This window comes from Cololabis saira, chromosome 5 (assembly GCF_033807715.1).
Source record: "Cololabis saira isolate AMF1-May2022 chromosome 5, fColSai1.1, whole genome shotgun sequence".
Lineage (NCBI taxonomy): Eukaryota > Metazoa > Chordata > Actinopteri > Beloniformes > Belonidae > Cololabis > Cololabis saira.
In genome coordinates, this window is record NC_084591.1 from 15650063 (window position 1) to 15672279 (window position 22217).

The 22217-nt window shown below is 40.5% G+C and overlaps 1 protein-coding gene across 1 annotated transcript in view; it reads left to right on the forward strand.

Moving 5' to 3' along the window:
* LOC133443805 (PDZ domain-containing RING finger protein 4-like) overlaps positions 1 to 22217 on the forward strand; it is a 69473-nt gene that overhangs the window by 37482 nt on the left and 9774 nt on the right. Inside the window, exons 2-4 of the mRNA XM_061721068.1 lie at positions 5226 to 5479; positions 9846 to 9945; positions 18906 to 19004. Of these exons, the coding sequence (XP_061577052.1) occupies positions 5226 to 5479; positions 9846 to 9945; positions 18906 to 19004 (453 nt within the window). The remainder of the gene's footprint in view (positions 1 to 5225; positions 5480 to 9845; positions 9946 to 18905; positions 19005 to 22217) is intronic.

Here is a 22217-nt window from a genome sequence, read left to right on the forward strand (position 1 = left end):
TGGTATGAAGGAGCTTGTCAGGGCTGCCAAGTGGTGCTAAGAGTTAGAGGCTAAGAGAACTGTTTTAAAGGACATAATTTAATTTTCCTTTTCTTGGAAAGCCAGTTTTTAGTTTTTCTTGAGAAGGTAAAGCCCACCTTAACACACCAATGTTGTTATCTTCATGGTGAATAAATCAAATTGCAATAAGTCACAATGATTAATTTTGTACTATGCATAATAGGTAAAAATGTCATATTTCCTAACAATGAGAGGCCGGGGTGCCTTTTCCCAAAAGATGAGGAGCTGGGAGAGGATTGTAATTGACAACAGTAAGTGCTACACTCCCGAGCTGGATGACCTACATGTTACACTTTCTCCATCTGGCTGCATGCACTCAACACCCCGCAGGCTGCCACTCAAACCAGCAGGTGACAGCGCATACGAGATACAGTAGAATGTGTAACTGAGGCTTACTGCTTGTACATAACACCCAAGGTTACACAGTCAGGTCTGTGTGTTGTGAAAAGCTTCACCTTGCCATAAACTATCAATTCAAAAACAGAAGCATTTTATTACGATTCAAATATCTCCGTTCATTGCATAAAGTTATTGTATGCAGTTAATTCAGAGGCACAAAGCTAATAGACTATTAGAGTCTACTGCCTAAGGCTGCCTTCTCCTTGCAGAGGATGTACATCAATCACTTCTGTCAGTGATCCCCTTCCAAGCTGCTGGCAGTGTCTGTGCCTTCCGCCATGGAGAAGGTCCCTCAGCAAAAGCAGCATCAGATGTGGCAGAAGGTGTCATGTTAACAGATGAACCAGCCACACTATCACTACATTGTGCCCTCAGTCTTTGGCAATATTGATGTGGAAGCAGCATTCAATGAGACAAAAGCAGTAATAAAGGAGGTTTCTGGAGAGTCCAGGAGAGTAGTTGCATGTCTGTCCCTCCTCGCAGCTGTTCGTAGCTAGAGGATGAATAATGGTCGACAGACGAAAGCATCTTCAGGATTGTGCTTTGCTGTGGGCAACAACAGGCTCTTATGGTAAAGTGATTTTTTTTTTCCTTTAGCAGAAACTCAGGAGCACCAACAGTGGCAAAATGATACATACATGGCCATTAGGATTGGGAATATTGGGAAAGTTATGTAAATGAAAGACTTTTCCAAAGATCAAGTAATGCTTGAAATAACATCCCAAACTCAGACGCTGAAATTGAAGAAGAGACATTCAAAAGGAGCAAAATGGAGCTCAAGAAAGAAGAAGTATATTGAAGAGGTGTTTGTTTATAATAAGTTTTTAGAGCTGCTATGGTTGCAGTATTCCTGGCCGATTCTGATCTCTGATTTTTAGAAAGATGTGACCCACGGCTAACAATAGGCCATTCCATCCTCTCCATCCATTCCATCCCCTCCACTCCCAAATTCAGGAGTTAGTCTCTGATAAACCCGGCTCTGTGGGGACAAGCAATGTCTTAGTTGTTGCAGAATCTTATCTCGATATATATCTCTGCATTGAGATTGGCTGCAATGATGACAAGCCGCATTTTCCCAGTGAGGGAGATGCCAGGCCACATCATCACAGTCTCTCCACCAAAAGATGTTACTCTATCAATGCAGCTATCAGCATAGTGTTCTCTTCATTTTCTCCACACTTTGACCCTACGATCCAACTGCCGTATGCAGAATCTGGACATGCTGAAGGAGCTGGTTGCCATGGCTATCAGTGATGGACACAATGTTTTCCAGTCAGCTTCCTGCCTGCAGTATTTACAACATGGTGAAAAAAAGAGGCTTAAAATAACCGCTATTCAGGAAACCTATGGGACGACATTGCAAATCGTCTCTCCAATAATGTTTATTTATATGGCTAACTCCGTGAAAGATCCTGCTGAGTGTATGTGGGCAAAAAAAAGGAGTAAATTTGTGGCATTTCCTCAGTAAGAAATGTTATTGTGGCTGTTTGTCTGTTTGGGAGATAATTGCCTGTTTTCCCTTTTCAAATATTACATATTGTTCAGGTGTTTTGATGCCTGGGCTGATATTTAGCCAGTAGTACGTGCTTGTGTTCTGGAGGTATGAATCTGAAAAGAGTTGTTTTTGATGGAGGTTATGAGGAAGGGTGTGAACATTTTGTGTGTAATCTTTCAAAATACATGTAATTGTTTAAAATTTTTCCAGGTACTACCAATGCCATCCTTAATTTATTGTGCCACAGTTAATTTTGGGGAATTTGGTAAATAAATAAATAAATACAAGAAAAAAAACCAAGGGTGGTTACCCTTATTTCCACTCCAGATGCAGTAGCATCTTGGAAAGCTGGTGGTCATCTCAGAGGCTTTGAATGAAAACAGGTTTTTTTCTGGCTCCAGCTGCTGCGTATCCTTGTGTAAACAGCCAGCAGATGTGTCTTAATCCATCCACTCACTCCAAGCACCACTTCCCTCCCAACCCTGCATTTACTTTATCATCTCCTATCTCAGTTGTTGAGTGAATGATCCCTCCTCGGTTATTGTCATTGTTGTATTCCAGACCAATAAGTTAATTCCTGTTGACACTGTGCATATGGAGCAGTTAGGGCCCTGGAGCACCTGCAGAGCTGCTTTGGATCCACTGAACACTGCAGCTGCTTAAAAATTTGTTGCTAACAGATTTTGTTTACTGTCTTATGCTGATGAAGGCACACATATTTGCATGCTTTACATGCACACTTGAGGAGTTTATGCTTGTGTAACTACACAAGATGTGTGATTAAATATTAACAGCCTGCATGGAAGTGTTGAAATAACATTTGAAAATTAATGAGTTGGCAATCATAAAAAAATAAAATCCCAGTGTAAACTCATTTCCATCATCGGGTCAGCAGACTTGATGATTCCCTTTGAGATCTGTGTGCTGGGAATATAAGTGCCAGAATATCTGGAAAACTCCAGTCAAAGACCCTTCCCGTCTCAGAGAAAAGACGACACATCCACATCCATACTGCACACAGAGGCATTATAATTAACTGGACAGATATCAGTCAAGGGGATGCAAGGATGTCCCTCATGCAGGACTTAAGACTGCTTAATATTCTTGTGATTATCAGGATTAATTGTTCCATCTGGCTCTTGTCAAAAGCAGAAAACAGAAAACAAAAAGAAAAAAAACTCTCCACCCCCCCTCTTTTTCTTTATGTTTGCTTGTTGCATTGTGGCTGTCAAGTCCAACTACTGAGCGGTGAGGCTTAGGGGGGGAGGAAGAAGAGGAGGAGGGGGGCTGGACCGGACACTCAGAAGCAGAAGGAGAGCTGGAAAATGTGATCATTTTTCTTAGGGTCTGTCATACGCCATAGGCTGCCTCATTTGTCTGCTCTAGCTCCTTTGTTTCCACCAGGCTGGCTGCTCAAGGACTAGGCTGCAGAAAGGGGCCACAGTACAAGACGGAAAGAGAAAGAGAGACATTGAAAAAGACGGCATAAACAAATTATTGTAGTGCAATTTTTTTTTAATGTTATATTTTGGTCTAAAATGGGTGTTGCAGTATTTAATACCCACTATATGGCTAGAAAAACACAAAGAATACTGGTTAGATGGGTGAGGTATGGAGGAATGATGGAGGCTGTACAATTGCACTTTCTTCCCCTCCAAATTGCCCTTCAGTTCCACTGGAGTGGTGTTGACCCAGTTTATCTCCCACGCAGGTGATTAATGCAGCATAGCCACAAACAAAGGTCACGATGGACGGCGGGGGAGCAAGACAGAGCACAACAAGAGCTAAGGGAATTATATATGAGCACTGTTAGAGCAAAAAAAAAGTTTTTCTTTGCAGAGCATCACTCAGTCTTTAGAGACACAGAGAGTGTTGAAAGTCTAAATAGAAAAGAAAAATAACAAAACACACCTCAATCAATTACTATATATATATATACACACACATATACACATACACATGCATGTCTGTGTGTGTACTGTATGTGTGAGTATGACAGATTACACCTTGGACCAGGAGTGCCACTGTCCTGCATGTTTTAAACACACCCTGATACAGATGACTGTGTTATTAGCAGACTGTATTATTAGCAGACCTTGATGACATGTGGATGATGATCCATTAATTCCAATAAGGTGTGTTGATGCAACATCTAAAGCATGACATGCAAGACAGCGGCCCTTGGGGGCAGGATTGCCTTAGCCTCCCTTGGACACTGGTTGTGTATATTTTAAATAGGGTCTGGTGTCTTAGGAAACAAACACACAAAAATATCACAAAATAAAAATGCGTGTTGAACCTAGTTTTAGAGCTCAGTGTCTTTATCAAAACATCTACTGGTTTAAACATATTCATACATTTCTCAAAATATACTGTCTAACTCACTGATAGAAGTTAACTGCAGTATTTGTGTTGGAATTCTGGTGCTTAAAGTACAAAGCTCCTCTGAAGGGGTTCCCTGGTGACTTTTGAGTCTTTAATGTTCATTTAAAAGCATCACAGACACAGCCAGAGTCTGAATTTAGGTCATTTTATTACTGTTGGTGCTTCACTGTGTCTTTTATTTCTGCCAAGATATTAGGTTTTAAAGATTTCATCTTTCATTCAGGCCTTATAACCGTGCTGCTTGTGGGGTTCACAGTCTGACTTTATCTTTCTTTGTGACACTTGTGATAATAAATGTGTTACTTTTACTTCACAGTTGTAATTTTAATCGATTTTATCTTTCCGTGTAAGGATAACTTCTCTTCCCCAAAGCCCTATTCTAATTGAACACTATATGTGTAATTCTGCAGCATTTAACTTCTTTTCTTACTTTCTGATTATCTAAATTATTATCTCTGCTTTCGGCGTTCACTAAAGCACATTCCTTGAGGTATTCCACAGTTGCGGTTTCTCTTCCAGAGAAATTACTTGGCTAAATGAAGTGAGGATTTTTATATATGTGCCAGCTGTAGAGCAAATGGGTTTCAGCTTGCCAGCAAATCCAGTCCATTTCATCGAGATGAGGTTGAAGATAGAATGAGTGAATGGGGCCATTTGGGCTTTGATCTAATATTCTGATAATGTTGCATCAAACTGCATTCTGTATGTATATTCTGCAGTGTTGTTTTGATGAAGATTTCCTTGTGAACTTTGGTCTAGAAGACAATTCTTTTTTTTCTAAAAAAGGGGGAAATTAACTGCGTATGTCTAGTGTTGCCGTGGCATCGGGTGCAGAGGGAATGCCTTTATTCAGTAATGCTGACAAAATGAATCCAACTATCCCCAGGTGAATGGCAAGGAGTTGTCCAAGTCCAGCCATGATGAGGGTGTGGAGGCCTTTCGAGCTGCCAAGGACCCCGTCGTGGTGCAGGTCATCAGGCGGACCCCTAGCGGCCGCCCCCACGGCCCCCCTCAGGAAATCCATGTGGTGGACGTGTGCACTCAGACTGACATCACCTTTGAACACATCATGGCGCTGGCAAAGCTCCGTCCCTCAACCCCTCCTGTGCCTGACGTCTGTCCCTTCCTGCTGTCTGACAGGTAATGTGTGCACTTGTTTTACACGTCTGTAAAACTCCATTCTCTCTGCACCTTTTCAGTCCCATTCATGTATGAGTTCACCAGCAAAACTCATTGGATGAAAAAACAGAAAATTTCGAAAACTTTCAAAAGATTTAGGACCTCTTCTAATGTAATATTCACACTGGGCTAAAACAATCTGGACCTGCAATAATTCTGAAATTAAACTAACTAAACTTAATGGTAAATGTAACCGGAGCTGTCATTGAAGCCCTCAAGGCTTTGTGCTGTCAGAGAGGCATGGAGCTTGATGAAAGATAAAAGGTTTTTTACTGCGTGATGCAGCTGCACGTGTCCTAATCACATTGTCGCTCTTCTGCTGATCTGGACCATATTTCCTAATTCCCCACTTGAAGCTTAAATTTGATGGATATACATTTATCATCTAGAAATATCAGATCATCACACTATATGTGCTGAATATAGGCTGAAATGGTATTATAATATCACACTATATGAACTGTAATTGCAAAATTATGCGTGAAAAGAGGTGTGAGGAATTTTTATCTTCAACAATTTTTATTGATTAGAGAGGAATTTTTAAACAAAAGATTCCTGCCCACACGTCACCGAATTACTGACATGTGTACGGACAGGGTTAAAATCCTCTCATGACCTCAGTGTTTCCTTAACTACTGTGGGTAATTTGGGGTGCATTTTTTACTTTACAAATTACAGACACGGCACATTCGAACGGGATTAAAATCACAGACGTCCTTCGTGATTATTCCAAATTACCGCAGGTCCCTAGAGAATTTTAATACTGTGCGAATAAGGCGTAAGACTAATTAGAAGGATTTCGGTTAACTGACATAGACAGTTTGAAAATTTGTTGTTGTGTCCTTGTTTTGACTTTGTAATTTAAAAATTGGAGAGAAAAAAAGTCCTGCAAGATGTTGATTAGCTTTGAAGTAATATCAATGTTCGCTCGATTAGCATCACAAGTATGCAGGACTCTTGTAAAATATAATTAAAGTTACTAACAAGCTGCATATTGGATTTGGACAAATATGGATTTGTTGGATAAATGAGCTTCTTAGTGCCCTTCACATTTTCCTTCACCAACACGAGGGTCACAGTTAGCTCCCTGTAAAAGTTTGATAAAGAGCTAGCAGGGAGCCCAAGGTACGTCACGTCTTAATGTGTTGGGTAACCATTAAGCTTAAAGGGGGAAAATGGTGGCTGGAAAGTGTGTGAACCCTTGGAATTAGCAGTAGCAGACAGGCTACTGTCATTTTTAATGTCTTTTTTTGAACACACCCATTAAAGATTCACAGTTCTGGGTGAAAATAGGATTGAACCAATAGAGCAATCACTTCAGGTAGCCATGTGGTGAGTAAGATTATGCGGCGCTGTGTATGGAGAACAAAGAGAGATATGGTGGAGGGTGCGCCCTTAGACTGTAAAAAAAATAAAATAAATGGACAAAGCATCAGTCATGTGACCCATTGGTTTCTGAGGAGCCGTTTTGAAGATAATTCTTCTTTACAACTGATTATACAGTTTAACTGGGATAATACTTCTCTAAGTGTGGTAACATGATGATTACGGATGAGGAAGTGATAGTGGCTAGCCACTGGCAGAGATGACTATCAATCAGTCATTTAAGAAATGTATTAAATGGTTTATATAAATTCTCCTGGCATTACAAAAAAGTCACCCCTCTCAGAGTTGTCATGGATGTGAAGTTAAGCGAGTGACAGCAAAAGGTTTTTTTGTAAATATTTTTATCTTTGCTCTAGAGCTGGACATAACATAGGGCTCAATGGACATTGACTCACTTTTGGAGCCAGCGGCAGCGGCAAGTTAAGGAACAGCGATAAATCTTAGTTCCACATGAACCTCAACTTGGAAGTTGGATGGTTGGTGGTTGGGAGGAACATGATTTGGAATTGCTCCGCTGCCTCAAGGCCTGGACCAGTTACCTTCATACGGCAGGATAACGACTTCAGGTTGGATTTCCACCAGCTGAAGTTTAGCAGAAACTGCGTGTTGCAGCAGGACCAACAATGACTCTAAATTCTGAAGTAAATCTGCCACAAAATGACTTCAAATAAAGCAGATCCACATTTTGGGATGACCCAGTCAGACTCCAGACCTCCAACCCTTAGACATACTGTGGAATGACCTCAAGGGACCCGGTTGAAGAAGAAATCCTACAAATGAAATTCCTCCTGAAAGTTACTGAGAGCGCTTACTTGACTTATTGCTGCCAAAGGAAGTACGACTTTTCCTTCCGGCACTTTGAATTTTTAACTTGTGTGTCCCATAAAGACACGGGAACTATAAATGTTTGTGTGCTAACAGCTTAAACACATTATGTTTCCCTGTTATTGTGACTTAGATGAAAAGCAGATCACATTTAATGGTAATTTAAAGCAGAAAACAAGTTAATTTCAAGCTGTTCACATTGTTCATTGCTTCATGAGTACAAATGAGAACCACGAGAAGTTCACACCTTCAAGTGGGAGAATAAAACGCACAACGTTTACCCAGAAGCCTCGAGTTCTCAATTTGCTTTGATTTAACTATTTTCCTGTATTTTTCAATGTCAGACAATGCTTAATTTCGCTCACCGGAAAAAAAGTTGAATGATTTATTGAATTCAGATGATTCTGAATTAGATTTACATGTTAGCACTTAACGCGTGCAGTTTGACTTTTACATTTCCACTTTCTGAATGACTTTGGACTATTTTTCAGCTTCGCTGTGCTTAAATGAATGCACAAAATCATGATCCAAATATCTGACTCAGTATTTCTTGTTAGTCTTTAAACATCAGTACATATATAAAAGACACAAAGGGTAAAAAAATATAAAAAGTTGTGACTTTGTGGTAACTGTCATAGTCCAAAACAACAATGATCACCTCTCAACTGTTGTAGATGTTGACTTTTACATAACTTCAAAGCCCCGTTTTTGTTTCATATGTAACGTGCATAAAAAGAAAAGAACTTTAAAGTACAAAGCCTTGACAGGAGCTTCTTCTTGCAGACAAGAAAGGAAACTGGTGGGGTTTTTTTTTCTTTTTGTCCATTTTAGCTTATTTTGAGTGCATTTCTGACGATAAGCCAACTGTGAACAACAAACATTAAACATAATAAATCCTGAAGGAATATCTGAATTCAACTCAAGAGAACGTAACAATAGCAGTGCATGAGATTAATAGCACAGAATTGGGATTTAGGGCTCGCTTTGGCACACAGAATTAATTCCAACCTCAGTAAACATTTTTAACATTAACCTGTTTTTATTTCTCATTAGAGATTTGTTTAGCTATCCAGGGATGCAGTCTCTGTTTGACTTCCCTCTCTCCATTATACATCATTACAAAAATCATTTGAAAATAACATTTTGCTCAGAGTTGCATCCTAGTTAGACTGTACTATTGAGGAACTTTAAAAAAAAAAAAAAAGATAAAAAAGATCATTACTTGTAATTGTACTTTTCACCTCAGGTGCTCTGACGATCCATTTTGACTCAAGTAAGGTTTACAATGTGATTAAAGCAAATGGGCTCATAAAAAAAAGTAGGTAACACAAGACAACATACTTGCAGCCCCAGGCCAAATCCAAATGTAATCAATGTGTCCCATAAAACTGGCAACATCGGAGGAGATCAGGTGCTCAAGCCAGCATACGGCTGACTTCATATATTATTAGAGGGAAATATAAATGTTGTCCATCTTATAGTTGAGGCTTGATTGTAAAATTGCAGTTTTATTCTCTGTGCACCTGCTTTTATATGCTGTTTTACCTAGAATATGAAAGCATCAGGCATTCTGACGTTTAACAGTCTGTTCTTATCAATGAGATGCTGTTTTGAGACAGTTTGAAAGCGCTGGCTTATCCTGGAGTAAAACAGCTCTTCAACACATCACTCAACGTGTTCAACAGGGTGTCTTTTTGAAGTTTTGGTCCACAGTGATTATCTTGTGTGGCACTGAGGCAGCTCGTGTTTTAAGGCTCTCACAATGCTGTTTTGTTCAATGACTGAAGGAGGCATAATGGATTTACAGCGTACAGTGTGGGGGGCTTTGTCTGTCAAGAGCAGGAAGCAAATTACAGAGTGTGGATATGCTGTTATTAACAAGGGCCGCTACTTTCATCACACACTCCAACAGCCATGAAAGCTCTTGAACAATCCTTTATTCTCTTGATTCCAGCTAAGACAAAGGTGCCAAACTCCCGTCACTTTGACATTTTGAATGCTATGAGCAAGAATGAAGAAAAGAATCTTGCTAACGTTTGATTTTCCACCTCTTTCTGGATCTTGTCTCCCTCCCTGTACTTCCCTTCTTTCTTTCTCGGTCTTTTTGTCCTGACAGCTGTCATTCTCTTCATACAATGGACCAGGATTACTACGAAGGGACAGACCTTTCTCCTGTTCCAGCTGATGGAGAAAGGACAGAGGAATTTGAGTACGAGGTAAGAACTTTAAAAAAAGACTTAATCAGTTTTGATCTGAGGTGTGACTGAGGGAAACGTCTTTTTCATCATCATCATTTACGCAGCTTTTGTTTTCTTGAAGGCAAAATTAAGAGTTATTTATTTTAAAAAGTTGAAGTTTTCATAACTGGGACAAGCAAGTCATTGGCACTCTGACGTTCACCCAAGACCTTGAGTCACTCAGTAACCAATGAGATCGCAGAGCTCAGCTTTTACCTGCGACGCCGTGCTGATCCAACACTTCTTTCAGAATTAAAACCACAAAAGGAAAAACTGAAATTGAAAAATATAGTTTGAAAATGGAGATGGTTTTAGAGCTGATGGCGAGAAAATAAAAAATTAACCCAGAAAGTTGAATTCACTCTCAATAAGAGATTTTGACTTCTTGGTAACAGAGTCTGAGTTTTCATTCTCAGGTATCTGATTTTGACTGAGATTTTCTGGTTATTGATAAGGAATACATCTGGCATTGAATTGATGGCATAACCATACACCCCCAACTGTAGGTGTTTTTGTGAGGCCATATCTCTGGAACCCCTCAACCAGTTTGGATGGTTGACATGTAAATCTTCACCGTTAATAGATCCAACACAAACTTCACAAATATTTGTCTTTTCAGGCCTTATCCAATCAGAGTTCAAATACTGTATGTTTCCAAGATCCCGGCTTGTGTAAGCTTTCTCTGGTAACAGAAATGCCCATGAGACCAACATTTGTTTTGATATTGTGATGGAGGATTTGGGATTGCATGAATCAAGTGGAATATAATTGATTATGGTGAAACATCTCAGACAAGACCAGAGTCAGAGTTTGACAGTGCAGATGCTGCTGGATGAGTGAGTTTTTGTTGCAGATTGATCATCCTTACAACTCTGGGATCAGTGGATCATTAGTTTCACCCTGATAACATGTCAGTGTTTGTAGCACATAACAGCTGGTTGCTCGTGCGAGCTTTATGTGATAGCTGCAATCTTTTCTTTTACAGAATGTGTTTACATTGTCGGTTGATGTTGGAATTATGTTTTGTTTAGATGGAAATGGTGTTTATAGGCTTAAACCTGAGATTTCCCTGTCCATTTGCTGTGCTGCATGTGTGTATTGAATCATGATTTTTGTGATTTAAAAAGGCTTGAATGATCTCTTTGTCAAATAAAACGACTGAAACATTTCACTGAATAGAATAGGTTGTATAACGTTAATTTTCTCTGTGATTATCATGATGCCATTCTTTTTTTGATGCCGTTATTATGAGAAGATTTCACAATACAGGTGTTGCCAATTCAATCAGTTTAAATGTTACGTATGTATGGCACGGAATAAGGGGCAAAGTTAAGACTATTGCTCAGCCGGCGGTGTCTAGATCCTTGTCGCAGGAAGCTATATCCAATCCGAAGCGGGTTATTGATCTGATTACTGATAGGCCTGCAGCGATAACTCAGCGGCCAGCGCTGGCAACTGAGACGGCGACTACTCGCTTTACTTGGCCGGTCATTTTGGTATCAAACCCAGCAACTCATTGGATCACCTACTCTCCCAATGTGCGTTAGCATTGGAGAGGCTAACGATTAGCAAGCCTAGGCTGGTCACCCACTGCATTAGACACGACCTCGACTGTCTTGAAGTTTGGAAGGGCTGGGCATTTATAGCGAGAAGCTGGCAGCTACTGTGCCAAAGCCGACGACGGCCACCACGCCAAAGTTAGTTTTAGGTTGGATATCCAAAATACATTCAATACGGAACCGAAACGGCCTCTCTTAGGGACCATCAATAAATTATCGACCAAATGAAATGATGCACATTTTATCTTCAATATCCTTCTGTCCAATTCCCCTTCAAAACTAAACTGAATCAATGTATTAAAGGAGTTGAACAAACACACTTCTTTATATAATACTTGAGAACTCTTTTTTTATTTGGTAATTTGTTTATGAGAACGTGAGTAGTCGCCGTCTCAGTTGCCAGCGCCGGTTATTGCTGCAGGCCTATCAGTTATCAGATCAATAGCCGGCTTCGGACTGCATATAGCCTCCTGCGACAAAGATGTAGACACCGCCGACTGCGCAATAGTCTTAATTTTGGCCCTTATTCCACGCCATATTTATGTGGTTTTTGAAACTTGCGTAAACCAGGTACTGATGCACAGTTGAGGCTTTAGCCAAATTAAGCTTAAAAACAACCCAACAAATTTATCAAAATGTCAACATGATGTTGGGTCATGTTGGCGGATAACTAAAGAGAAATCACAGTTGAGACAGGCCAGATCAAAAAGAAGTGCAGTCTCAGTTTGTGCTCTATTAGACACTGATAAATGAGATTTTTTATTTTTCAAAAACACTAGTTCTGTTCATATCTGGGTCACAAACCTTTGGAGTAATAGCTTGATGTTTCCCCACACTGTTAAGACAACAGCTCCTCCACAAGCATCAGTTTACTAGGCAAGTCAAGTTTATTTGTTCAAGGGTTCAAGATGAAAAGAACAGAAAAATGAAACTAAAGCTGTTTTAAGAACATGCACATAGTGAGCACTCCGAGGGTTTTTTTTGGCTTCACTGTTTGCTGTCAGTGCCTCGATCGGACCACTTGTCTGCCGTCAAACCTCGCTGACCCGTGTCATCCATGTAACATCAACACAAAGTCTGGACCCCACTAAAAACATTAAGAACGCCAGTAAAATCATCACATTTTATTTATTCAAAAGCATTTAATTAAGGTCTTTACTTTGCTTTTAAAGATGCTACCTTGGAGGGTTGATTGCACCAGAGCAGCATAGTAACTGAAAGCCTTTTCACCTTGCTGCGTCTGAGCTCTGGGTACCACCAGCTGACCAGTCCCTGCAGATCTAAGCCCCCTTCCAGGTCCATTTTCACTAAACGTGTGTCTGGTGTAAGTTATAACCAAAGTATAATTATAATTTCCTTATAAAGAGCAAGGAAAAGCTGGTAATGTCACACGTTTACACTGAGAACTGACTGATTATTAACACTTTTTAACTTGGACTTTCATAGTCATCAGAGATTTACTGCTAACCATGGCATACTGTGATTAATGATTTTTTTAGTGTTCATGGATACGGACATCTGTCTTCTCCCCCAAAAATGAACAAATATTCCCTTGCTTCATATTTCATCATGATCACCGAAGGGTGGAAATAACAAATGTTAACTGACTGTGGAGGCAGATTCACATTGCAAACCTGGAAGACAACTTCGGTTCACTTGAAATTGATGCGACAAACATGTTTTTTTCTTCTTTATTATAACATTAGGGGGGGAAAAGTGATGTCAGAAAGTTGCTAATTGCTCCACAGCTCTGTTAAAAACAAAACTATAAAACTTATTCACCGCAGGTTTGATCAAGCTTAATGAGCTGTGTGTAGCAGGTGTTAGTATTAAAAAAAAAACACATTTCCTTGGTTCTGCACAATTACTGGAGTGTTAGGAGAAGATCGGAAGTATAGGTGATGTTTGGAAGACTGTTAATCTATGACACATACAGATATAACTACGACAGGAAGGCATAAACAGGCTGTCTCTGCTCAGCTTTGCTCCAATATTCTTTATTTCCAAGTCACTGAGGAGCGCGCATGCAGCCTGCGAGGCCTCCGACAGCTCTGATATATGATCATTGCTCAGCTCTCCCTCCTTCTATTTGTTTCATTTGGAATTGTTCTGAATGCTTCCAGCCACTGAGCTTCATCTGTCTCCTCACATCCCAATAAGATTTGCTCAGCCACGTGAATCGCAGAAGCCCCAATGTCAAATCCAAAATATATAATGTATTAAAGCATCTCTTTATGCCTCATTGCTATGTGCAAATCCTATTACACTGTGTATGCTTTGCAGCCCGGACCAGTTCGTGCTCAGGGTGTTATTTCACTCTAATGCGCCACCGCGTAACTGTGTGTGTTTGCTCTAAAATGTGAGCAGAAACTGAAGAGCCTCTTTCAGAGAAGAGCTCTGAATCTCTGCTGAAGGATGGAAAGGAGAGTGAAGGAAAGGGACCTCTTGGCTTTGCTAACTGAAAGGGTCGCAGAAGAGATCATTTCCCAGAGCATGACTGAGAGAATATCAAATATAATTCACCTCTCAAACACACCAGGGCAGCTATTGTGATGGGATTGAGAGACGCCAGATCCCAAAGGAGGGAGTATTTTCTTGTAGAGCATAATAAAGTTAACATGTCCTGTACTGGTGTGATTACATGTAAACAGTCAGACTAACATCTGACTTGCATGTTTGTGGGTTTCCTACAACAATGATAACTGGCCACATGGTACACCACATGAATAAGGTGCAGTTTGTCTGAAAGTCACCTGCTGGTGTAGATTGGTAGCCCTAAAAATGTTTCATAGAAGACAAATCAACATCTTTTCTTGGGAACATTTCACCTTTCATTCAAAGCGCTTTTTCAATTCTAACCGACCAATAGGGCATTTCAGGTTTATAAGCTCCTGTTAGACCACCTGTTAGAGTCTTTGAAATTAAATATAAATCAATGTCCCACCCGTGTCTCCTGTGGGTCATTACGATCTTTTGTCCACTCTACATCGTTTACTGGGTCAACATGAGATGTTTTTGGTCTACCCGGGGAGTAAATCCAAGCCTGCATCTTAAGTGGTGGATAGGTTGAACATGAGGCCACCTCCTCTGTTTAATGTTGGCTTTTCCTGATTTTCAGAGGCTTCTTTCAATCCTCTCTCAAATATTCTGTCTCTTCTCTCCAGAATTTGGACACTAATGCCCTCAAAAGAGTTTTTCTTGTCTTTGAGATGTAGGTGGATCGCTGACTCTGGAACTGATGAGCTGGCTGTCCTGTGATGTGCCATGCGTTTGCAGAGTTATTGTTTTATAGTCTTATCTAAAGATCTCTGCTGTCCTTGCTTCACTGGACTGTGTGACCTGGAAGTAGGCTGACGTTGACATTGGAGAGAGACATGATATGCAAGCCAAAAGGACTGACTGACTTGACTGAGTGTCCTCACATACTGAAACACTGCAAACTTTGGGAGAGGAATTTACAACTTTGGAACCACCAGACTGATCTCCTTCACATTTATGGCATGGCTGAAGTTTGCTGAAACACAACCATTTTCAGCATCACTGGAACCTCACAAATTCATGGTTGAGCCTTGTCCGGGTCAGTGTTAAGAGCGTAACCACGAGGCCCACGCCAACACTAGTATACTTTGTGTTGAACAGTTATTTACTTGGTCTAAACAAACCAAAGGAGAACTTATCTACAGTATGTGATGATCCACTAATTTGAGGCATCATTAAGAGTGTTGCAGTAGGTTGTTGAATTGAAGAACAGATATGCAACTTTATTTTGTGGCCATCTAATACTCTTGGTGGATCAACTATCATGGTTTAGCATTGGTTTTCCTGTTTTCTTTCTGCCATGCCTATATTCTGTGTTTTGTTTTATATACTCTTGGTTTTTGTCTAAGTTTGGTCTGACCTTCCCTCCCTGCCTTCACCACTTCTTGTCTTCCTTGATTATTGTCATATGTGTCTCATTTACCCACGTCTTCCCTGATTGTGTCACCTGCTTGCCCCCATTCGTCATTTCTGAAGTGACTTTAGCCACTTGGCCCAGTTGTCTCTGTGTATTACTTTGTGGTATTATGTCACACGTCAATGGCAATGAAATCAGATCCCAGACATCGAAGCAGAGGTGATGAAGACACCCAAGAGAATAATGAGGAAAGACAAAAATTAGATCAATAAAAGAAGAGGGGATGATAGATAATGATAAACATCACCCATTTTTCAGATGCGTCACTGCCATCAAATTCCAAATGAGCTCATATTTTTCATGAAAAATGGGAAAATGTCTCAGTTTCAACATCTGATATGTTGTTTATGTTCCACTGGGAGTAAAAATATGAGATTTACACAGCATCAAATCTTTGGGAATTGGGGCTGTATTCGACATCACTCATCCTTTTTATATGTACATTTCCAGAAAAGACATGACATGGAGAGGAATGGTCTTTAAACAAGCAAATAACCACATGATTCTCATATTATCTTGTAAAAGTCATGTCACAAATCCAGCTGAGTCTGAAACACTTCCCGGAGGGACCTGAGGTCAGACTGAGGATGGAACAAAAACTGAAATGGAGATGGATTTTGGCACTTGGGATCCCAGTGGGACCCAGGGCTGAGGGTTATGGGGACAGAGCAGCTCCATAGCTTCACAAGCTTTTTCCTCTGTTTGCATTTGCGCCTCAGAACGTTGAAGGGATGTTAACAGCCAAGGTGATTGTGGCTCATTTTAATTCCTCTGGCACATATAACTTTAGTAAATAACAGGCTACAGTGTTGCTCCAGTCCTTATTTAGAGACCAATGTTAAGAGCAGTTGTTCATAAGTCAGATTTTTTTTTATTATCAGCCTTATAAAAGCTTTACAAGTTTTCATCATATGCTTATTCCCTCTGGACCAATCACGTTACAGTGGCACGGTTTGACCCTGGGAACACAGATTATCACCCTCATGTTAGGAAAGATTCTGCTATGAAACAAAAGCTAAAAATAGCCATAAAAGCAGTTTCTATCAACTGTACCTCCTGCAGTGTAAGGAGGTCCGTGGTTGAAAGAAATATGAAAGAGTTCCTGCTGTGCTGAAACAGCTGTTGCGAAAATATCCAGAATTAATTGTTCAATCTTTAGATAAGTTTTCTGTGATCAGGAATTTATCTCATCTTTGTTCTTTTTGATCAAAATTCCTGTGGGGTGCTATTTTATATCTGATCATCATGCATTTCGGAGGAATCCCCGAAGCGTATGCAGCCGCAGCACCGTGCTAGTGGTTTCTTTGATTAGTTTTGGAGAAATCTGAGAAAGTGAAGTACCCCGAGCTCAGTGATAGTACTCCTTCTCTGCCAGTGGGAGCCATCCATGCATTTGCAACTGCTTTTTCAATTACTGCTAATCAAAGGTGCAATTATTATGACAGCATCCAGTGTGCTTTGATGGTGGGCAGCAATCTTCCCCTTAATCACGCCATCAAAGTCATTAATTTACTGTCATCTCTCATCCCTGTGCGGTACCGCAATCTCCTCCCTGAGAGGCAGAGAGCTTACTGGGAAAACGGAGAAGAAGAATAAATAGGCAAGATGAGAGGCAGAGATGGGCAAATGTGTTTTTGACGGTTCAGGAGACGACCACCACAAAGGCATCTGAGTGGGTGGCCGGGTGGGTGGGTTTTTATTTTTTTTAATACACAAAAATATCTCAAACCGAGGAAGCTAAAGATCCTCTAATAAAGAAACAAGGATTGCATGGTTTAATAAACAGACTTGATGGTTCATCTGGTTTGTAATGACTCTGATGTAGCTTCAGGTCTACAGCATCACTTTTAACTGCTAAGTGACTCACACCTCTGATTTGTCTCACTTTGAGCAGTTCATTTGTTTTGGTTATGTTTTTTTTAATTTCTCTGATAGTGATTGATGAGGATTGTTAGTGATTCCGTATCGCCCACAGATATGCGACAACTTCATGTCGTTTTACGATGAAAGTTGTCTGCCGTCTGGAGATCCCATTATTTCCATGACTGCTTTGTTGCTGCGTTTAAGGCATTTCAGATTAACAACAGTAGTAGTCATGAAGAAACATTTTTCAGAAGGACGGATTTAAACATTTTAAGGGGTTGATGTTGTCATTTCAACAAAACTTCCATGAGTCACGTCTTTCTCCTTTTGTTGAATTTCATACTTCCAGTTTCTGTCACTACTTACTGTAAGCAGTCGATTAAGGATCCGAGTTCACCATAATGCGGAGGTTGATGTAAGAGTGATTAAAGGACAAAGCTCAGGTGAAGACAGTCTGCTTAAGCTTTCTGTCTGATTCTGCAGATGTCTCTGTAGAGGGAACGTCAGTGTGTTCAAATAGGGTTTGTGAAGAGATCCAGAGATTTTTGTGTCTGTTTTACGAGGATCCGCTTTTCAAAATCACCTCAATGATCTGTCAAGCGTGTGTGAAAAACGCAGGAAGGTGGGAGGATAGGGAAAAGGAAAGAATGGTAATCCAGCCTGAAGGTTTGTGTAAGTCTGTGTGTGTGTGTTAGAGAGAGAAAGTAATAACAAGCTGAGAAGTGTTAGCATGGGCACCCAGAATTGGCCTTTTCCCCTTTAACTCATCCCAACATGGTCAGATTCTTTCTCTTTCCCAATCCCTTCCCAAAGCTACGCCACATCTAACACGTGTAACCAACCAACCTGCACTTGTCACAAACGAAATGAATCTCTGATCTGGTGCGAGACCCCGACAGAGCACTCGCCACCACCTCATTTCTCTTTGCCCGCTCCATCCTCCTCTCCACTCAACTACCCTGTTCCTGCCGAGAGTCTTCAGCTCTAATAAAGACCTCGGAGGGGAAGGCCATTTCACAGTTGATTCCCTCAAACACCCTTGATATGTTTCAGTAGTTGGGGATGGAGCGGGGGTTTGTACCAAATTGCAGTAGGAGCAATGTGGCATTTGTATATCATCTCTTAGGATGCTTGAAGGGGAAAAAAAAAACAAGCCAAAAAGACAAAATATAAAATAAAGATAAAAATATATGATTCTTCAAGTATAACTTGAGAAAGACTTTAAAAAAAAAATAACACGGGATATCTTCTGATAGTTAATAAAGTCCCTCCAGTGAAACGCTCCAAGCTGAGAGTTCGTTTCAAGATCAAACAATTTCAGACTCAAAAAGCCCGGAGAGTTGAGAGTTGGCAGTCCAGACACAAACAAGGAACATTTTTTTTGTATCGAAACCTTATTGTGTGACCTTCGTTGGAGAAGCTTCTTGGTGTGTTTGTAGCCGCTGTTTCGGTGTGCATCAAAGTTTCTGTAGCTGCTTTGAAGCATTCACTCACATGGTTTGGCCCAGCAGGTGGAGTCTTGTTGTTACATCTCTGTGTTTCGCTCTCTTTCGTCTGCACAGGAAGTGGAACTCTGTCGACTTAGCAGTCAGGAGAAATTGGGACTGACTCTGTGCTACAGGACTGACGAAGAAGAGGACGTTGCCATCTACGTCAGTGAGGTGAGTCACCTCAGAGGTTTTCTTCTGGTGTGGAGCCAGTGTGCAGCATTTATTGTAAATATTCATGCAGTATTCCTGAATTCTGAAACTCAGAACAAATAAACCAAACAGTGGACCTGCGAGAAGGATCAAAATCAGGATCAGAATCAGAACCACCATTATAGGCCAGGTTTGCATATACAAACAAGACATTTGGCAACCTGCTGTCAGTGTACAGAGGATACACTTCTGAATTTGAAGTACAGGCCTAAATTCAACAAGCTATGAACAAGAACCCGCCTGCACATTGAAACACTCAATTCAGTTGTGTTTCGTGTGTTCACTTCACTTTTGATTTCTCCCATAAAGCCCCAAAAAAGCCATTAAAATTACATGGGTGGATTTTCTTCTGAAAAATGATCCATTTGCACATCAAAGGAAGGTAAAGGAGGTCTTTCTCTGGAGCATTTATTTGCTATATTATCTGAAATCCTCTTAGCACACTGATAGCCAACGACCGATTAAGTGCTTTCCCCAGAAGAACATGAATTGTGATTATCAGAATGGAAATGTGTGTATTATGTTTCACTGCATCGTGACAAATTTAATAGTGACAGTAAACATTATCTTCTGGTTCTTCTTTCTGATCTTAAACTGAAATGATTTGTGTCAAGTGGCCAGAAGTTGGACTCAAGACACTTACATTAATTGTCACGTGAGTGTGGAAATAAGTTGGCAGAAGTGTTTTAATATTCAAGAAAAACTGAAAGTAAAATAGGACAACATAGAGCAGCCCCGATTGTTGAACATCTGTGAAGAGCTAGAGCAGAAACTTGAGAAATATGAAACAAACTGGGCACCGCAGGCGCTCCAAATCACAGTTGGTTAGGGATCATCAGCAAAACCCTGTTCCTAATCATGACATTTGTCCGTGTAAATCCCACTACAATCGTTATGTTCTGCTTTCGAGGTGGAAATGCCCAACCTGGGTATGTATTGCTTATTCTAGCCATGATGTTCTTATAGCATATTAAAAGCTCCATATTGGCATCTCATTAAAGTCCAAGCCTGGAGGGATCCTAAAGACAAAATGAGACAAGACAAAGCTGAACTGTGCATCTGGGTTTGGGTTTTTTTTAGTGCACAGCTCTATTCACGATCTACTGCCCTTGAAAGTATTGTGTATATACTATCATGCCAAACAAAAACTCACGACAACCATTCAATGCAGAATTGTGTGCTTTTAATCGGCACAGATGGGTTTTTTTCATGAGAAAATATCAGTTTGAATTTCATTTAGATTGCCTTTAGAAGGTGTTGCCTACCTCTCACAGTCGCAATCCTTGCCATGAGCAAAAACCACCCAAAGTTACTTGGGATTCCTGTTCCAGGTGTCTCTTGTGACAGCTGTCTCCCTTTGTGCCCGTCTGTCACACGACAGCTACACTGCAACAGCTACAGCTAATGTACAGCGTGTAAAAACGTCATGAATTAACTCAGAAGTTGATTGAAGAGAAAACGATAAGAAGTACAGAGCAAGAAGCTGAACAAAAAATATCTCAATAATATCAATGTGTCGTTTAAAGGAGCTTGAGGCCGGATTGTGGCAAGATTTATGAAAAAAATCTGTATACATTTTAAGTTTTTAAGTAATAATGTCAGATGAAGCGTTCCAAACCCAAAAGAATGAGCCCTCTAGTGTATCTCTCCGTTGCCTTGACCAGGCTGTGTGCTGCAAAATGTGCTGCAATTCGGTCCCGAATTTCCCGCGCTGGGCTGCGGATGTGACGTCACATGACGCTGCATGCGCCTTCTCCCCGTTCTCCCGTGCCGGCTTCACTGTTGGCTGCAGTACCCCCAACGGCCGTCGTGGTGAAGGGTGGCGCTAGAGAGTCTCATTTCTTAAAAGGAGCCTCAAGCTCCTTTAAATGACTTCTGAGCAAAAGATGGATAAAGTTCCTTAGTGCTACTGTACTATAAAGCCACTTTATGTAGCAATACCACCTCTGACCACATGGGGCACATGGAGCAACTCAATATTGTGCTAATGAGTGGAGGGGCTCCATTATCTCTAGTAATGCCACATTATCCCACTAGAGGTGCACTTTATTGTGTCTTCCATGTGATATGCTTCCCCCATGTGATCAGAAGGGAAACTGCTACACAGAGGAGCTTTAAGGACACTAAAATGACTTTTTCATATGACACTAAATGATGAGAGGGAACATCTTGAATCTAAGATTTAGTAAATGTAGACAGAGTTGAGTGACCTCTTAATAAAAGGAGTGATGGATGAGATTTTTGTTTTATTATTCTGCTTTGTTCTTTAAGAAACTTGAAAAAGCACGAACCATACACAAATCTCTCCCCTGTCTGCTGTTTTTCTGCCAGCCACCAAAATTACAACTGCTCACAGTTTGCAAAATTAAAATACTCTCGGGGCAAAAACTATATGCATATTTTAAAGATACTTCGGTTCTTTGAAGTCTTCTATTTGCATATAATACTCTGTTGTTGAAGCAACCGTCATCATTGTTGCACATCAGAGCACCCCAGTGAAATGTTTTAACTACTGAGAATTTTGCGTTTCTCAGACTAAATAAGTTGTGACATTTAATATTCATTTTCCAATTTACAATGTACTTTAGCATTCATGTGAGCAAAGCAGACTTCTCTATTGTGCGCAGTCCTTCAAAATTGAACTCCTATCAAGCACGAATCACATTATTGAACAGATGATCTAACTGCATGATTACACTGTCAGATGCCAGGATGAGATGACCGCCAGGAGGGAAAGAGAGAGAGAGAAAGAAACTAAATAAAACAAACAAGAGAGCTTTGAGATCCTGTCTGTTAGTCAGGCAGCCTCCGTTCAGCTGGAAACACTCTTGCTCTGTTTCCCTTCTGCTTTTGGAAGGTTATGGAGAGAACAAATCTATGTTTTGAAGGTTATGGAGCTAACAAATCTATCTTTGATCACGAGCATAACCTTTCAGTTTGAGGGCTGAATAGTGTATTTACATGATCAGATGCGTTGCCCTCTCTCTCAGAAAGACTCTCGTTTGTGTTCACATCTGCTAGATGGTGAAATATATCAACTTTTGTCAGAGACCAAAGTGAAAGAAGCAATTTTGAGTTAAAGCAGGATGTGCATTTGCAGAAAAATGGCCATTAATGTTGGCACTTCAGGCAATCGACTCACGTAAAAATACAGTTTCATCTTCTGATAGAATT